Source organism: Nicotiana sylvestris, unplaced genomic scaffold, assembly GCF_000393655.2.
Source record: "Nicotiana sylvestris unplaced genomic scaffold, ASM39365v2 Un00134, whole genome shotgun sequence".
In the NCBI taxonomy this organism is placed as follows: Eukaryota; Viridiplantae; Streptophyta; class Magnoliopsida; order Solanales; family Solanaceae; genus Nicotiana; species Nicotiana sylvestris.
The window spans coordinates 4,226-8,569 of NW_027184470.1; the positions used below are offsets into that span (position 1 = coordinate 4,226).

Genomic DNA, 4,344 nt, shown 5'->3' on the forward strand with positions numbered 1-4,344 from the left:
TAAGAGTGAATGAAAGCTGAACTTTGAAGAAAGAGAAAACATTCATAGCTCAAGTAAAAAACCTGCTGGATTTTATCATCAAAATTCAGTAATTTTAGAGTTGAATAGGTTGAATTTTAAACACCTAAAAGTTCAGTAATTGGAGAAAGTTAAAAGAGAGGGTTAAGACATAAAACAAAACTGAAAAGTGAAGTCTTTGTTCAGTAATTGGAGAAAGTTAAAAGAGAGGGTTGAGACATAAAACAAAACTGAAAAGTGAAGTCTTTCTTCCACTGTTGAAAAATCAGGACTGTTCCTTGCATCTTTTGCATTTCCGAATACATCCTGGTTCTGTACTAATTGCTGAATATTTCTGGGGTTTAACTGAGGTTCTAAGTGGTTTCTTGAGCAATTATTTCCCGGTCTGCATTGTTTTTTGTATTGGTGCTATTTCATTGAGTTATTCTTGGGACTCCACTGCTGGTTTTAAAAGCTGTCACTGAGCTGTTCTGTTATACTGCTGTTGCTGTTGTCTGCTACTGCTCTACTAATCCTCCCCTTCTTCTTCTGTTCTATTATCAGGTACACTACTTTGAATCACCTCGACGTTTGATTATTAAAGTTGAAATAAAATGGACATAAGATTTCTGTATTTAATTATAGAATAATTGTATTTTAGTTAGATATTAGTTATGTGTTTCCAATTATATAAAGGGTAGAGGCATGTTGTATTAAGACTATTCTTGTAAGATCGTTGATTAGTAGCTAGATAGGGCATAACGTTAGATTACAGATCTAAGATCCTTAAAATGACGTGAATATATGTCAATACAGTAGGCCTGTTTAATTTGACCAGAATTGTTAGATTGTTGAACTGTTGGACGTATTTCCGTAGGAATTGCATAGTTATCAGTTTCAGTTTTGTTAATTCATATGTTTAAAATAATGTAGCTTCGGAATAAGATCCAACTCTAAATTGATAATTAGTTAATGTGGTGAATCGATTTAATTGGTTAGTAAAATCTAGCTTTGAACTCACGAATATAGGAATAGAAGTAACTTGAAGTTTGTGAATTTTTTTTTCTTAGTAATAAAGATCCGTAAGTATTAGGCAAATATAATTAGTTAGTAATTTCGTATAATCTGTAGGTTTGATATATTTGAAGCGCGATTCAATATAGTAAGGCTAAGAACTCTAATCCCATAGGTTATTCTAATAATGTGTCTGTTGAATTATTTCCTAACCATTTTTTGATTAAGGAGTTGGCAACGAAGGAAATTCGATACACGGGGTCCACGAGTGAAGGCTTATATTCACTTCCAGTGTTGAACTCATTATCACCAGTTTCATGTGCAACTTCCCTTGGAGTTTGGCATGCTCGTCTTGCTCATGCATCCTATCCTACAGTTTGTCATGCTTTACCAGCCACTGCTCTCACCTCATCAACGCATAAAAATACTAGTATATGTTCTACATGTGTTGTTAGTAAGAGCCACAAAATTCCTTTTAGTGAGTCTAGTTTTCAGGCCACAAGGCCTTTAGATTTGATATGTTTGGATGTTTGGGGCCCTGCTCCAGTAGTTTCACAGGATGGTTATCGTTATTATGTCATCTTTTTTGATCATTTTAGCAAATATACTTGGATTTATTTCTTTCGTTTTAAATCTGAAGTACTTTCAGTTTTTCATCAATTTCGTACCATTGTTGAAAAGTATTTTGGTCGCCCTATTAGATGTTTCCAAGCCGATTAGGGAGGTGAATTTCAAGCCTTAACGAATTATTTGTATGATAATGGAATTGTCCAACGTTCCTCTTGTCCTTCTACACCTGAACAAAATGGTTGTGCTGAAAGAAAGCATAGGCATATTGTTGAAACCGGTCATGCACTTTGCACCATGCCAATGTTCCCCATTACCTGTGGACAAATGCATTTGAAATTGCTGTTTATACTATTAATCGATTGCCAACTACCCATATAAAGAATCAATCACCATATCGTATTTTGTTTCATATGGATCCGGATTATTCTCTGTAGCGTATCTTTGGTTGCTTATGATTTCCTTGGCTTCGTCCTTATACAAAGGATAAACTTTCACCTCGATCTCACCCTTAAGTCTTTTTGGGGTACAGTAAATTGCACAAAGGGTACAAATTCCTTGACCTGGTTTCCTCCAAAGTTTATGTTTCTCGTCATGTAATTTTTGAGAGATCTGCATTTCCCTTTGCTTTACAGGATGGTGTGTTGCCTAAATCCTCAAACAAGGAAAACTCTCCTTCATTTATCGTTAATCTTCCTTATCAGTAGACCCCATCAACCCTTAACTCATCACAAGCAAACCCGCACAAACCCAAAATCCCTTGCCTCTGTTTTCTATCACGCAATGAGCACCTATGCCACCTGATAGTGTTGTTCATGGACAAAGTACTAGTATTGCCTCTTCATCTCCACTGGGCGTCCCTCTGTGTGAAGACTCATCCTCTTATAATATGTCTGATACATCAGCTGCTCCATCTAGACCTGGAAACTCCATTGTTCCACCCATGCATGGAATGGTTACAAGAGCACAAACAGGCTACTTGAAACCGAAGCGACCCTTTTCCTTTTTGGCAACTACATTAGTCTCACCTGAGCCCTCTTGCTATTCACAAGCTGCTAAGGATGTTAATTGGCATCGAGCTATGTCGGAAGAGTATAATGCTCTCATTCAAAATGGCACATGGCAACTAATTCCTCCTTCACCATCCCAAAATGTGATTGGTTGCAGGTGGGTGTGTAAAACAAAGTTGAAGGCAGATGAATCTTTGGATCGTTACAAAGCACGACTTGTGGCTAAGGGTTATCATCAACGTCCGGGAGTAGATTTTCTTGATACATGCCACCCAGTTATCATGTCTGCAACCATTCGGTTATTGCTATCGCTAGCTGTCACAAATCAGTGGCATACCACCCAGCTGGATATCTCCAATGCATTTCTTTATAGTCATCTCGACGAGATAGTTTATATGTCCCAGCCCCCCGGGTTCGTTGATCCTACTCGACCAGACCATGTATGTCTTCTCAAACGCTCTCTATATGGATTGAAACAGGCTCCCCGAATGTAGAATAGATGCCTCACTGATTCATTACTCTCACTGGGATTTTTGGGATCCAAAACTGATAGCTCCTTGTTTTTAAACCTACTGGTGACAAAAAACTATTTTGTTTGGTTTATGTTGATGATATTTTAATAATATGTTCAGATACAACTCTTGTAAAATCACTTGTAACTAAACTCCAACAACAGTTTGCAGTTCGTGATTTAGGGACACCTTCATACTTCCTTGGGTAGCGAAGCACATTGGACGAGTGCTGGGTTGCATTTGACGCAAAGAAAATACATGGATGATCTCCTGAAACGTGTTCATTGGACTCCTGCAACATTGTTTCCACCCCAGCTTGTCCATCCACAAAACTCTCTTCCATTGAAGGATCTTAATTCACTGATCCCACCCTTTATCGAAGTGTTGTGGGTGCCTTGTAGTACTTGACCTTTACTCATCCTGATTTAGCATTTGCTGTGAACAAGGTCTCTCAATTCATGCACTGCCCTATGGACACTCACTGGACTGTTGTTAAACGCATCCTACGCTATATTAAGACAACCCCGTCTCATGGGTTGTTCTTTGCTAAAGGCACATCTAGTTTATTACATGGCTATACTGATTCATATTAGGAAGGCGACATAAATGATCGTAAATCAACTACTGGGTTTGCTATTCTTTTGGGTTCTCATCTCATTTCATGGGCTTCATGTAAGCATCGGGTAGTGTAACGCTCTAGCACTGAGGCAGAGTATAGAGCTCTAGCTACTGCCACCTCGGAAATCACTTGGATTGAGCATCTTCTTCGAGAGATTGGCTGTTTTACTTCCTCTGTTCCCACTTTGTGGTGTGACAACCTCAGCGCGACGTACTTAACAGCCAATCCCATCTTTCACTTTCAAACAAAATATATGGAAATTGATTTCCATTTTGTTCGTGATAGAGTTCGAGCGAAGGCTTTATGTGTTCGTTATGTCAGCTCTCATGATCAACTTGTTGATGCATTGACAAAGCCATTGTCGAAGAACAGGTTTTTGCAGTTGCGGACCAAGTTGGCAGTGGTTTCAATCCCTGCTCAAATTGAGGGGAGTGTAAAGGATAATCCTACATGGACTCTACTCCTATATTTTAGGATTCTTGTAGCCAAAGGACTTGTATATCTCTGGGCATAGAAGTCTTATACATCTGGGAACTCTTTGTATATATTGGGGTTGTATAGTCATGTTTAAGTACGAGAATAAAAGAACTTTTCAGAAGAAAATCAGAAATTGTAAAGAAAGAAA

The 4,344-nt window shown here is 38.3% G+C and overlaps 1 protein-coding gene across 1 annotated transcript; it reads left to right on the forward strand.

Annotated features, from left to right (window-relative positions):
* The first annotated feature begins 1,649 nt into the window (after positions 1–1,649).
* Positions 1,650–4,285, forward strand: LOC138884866 (uncharacterized mitochondrial protein AtMg00820-like). The gene is made up of 2 exons (XM_070165722.1): positions 1,650–3,028; positions 3,265–4,285. The coding sequence occupies exons 1-2, from the start codon at positions 2,372–2,374 to the stop codon at positions 3,307–3,309; spliced, it is 702 nt and encodes a 233-aa protein (XP_070021823.1). The 5' UTR covers positions 1,650–2,371; the 3' UTR covers positions 3,310–4,285.
* The last annotated feature ends 59 nt before the right edge of the window (positions 4,286–4,344 follow it).

Excerpts from the sequence above, each read along its gene's own strand:
- LOC138884866 (XM_070165722.1), top strand. The coding sequence starts at position 2,372 with ATGCCACCTGATAGTGTTGTTCATGGACAAAGTACTAGTATTGCCTCT. Across the intron at positions 3,029-3,264 it reads ATCCTACTCGACCAGACCAT|TTTGCAGTTCGTGATTTAGG; the intron begins GTATGTCTTCTC and ends CTCCAACAACAG.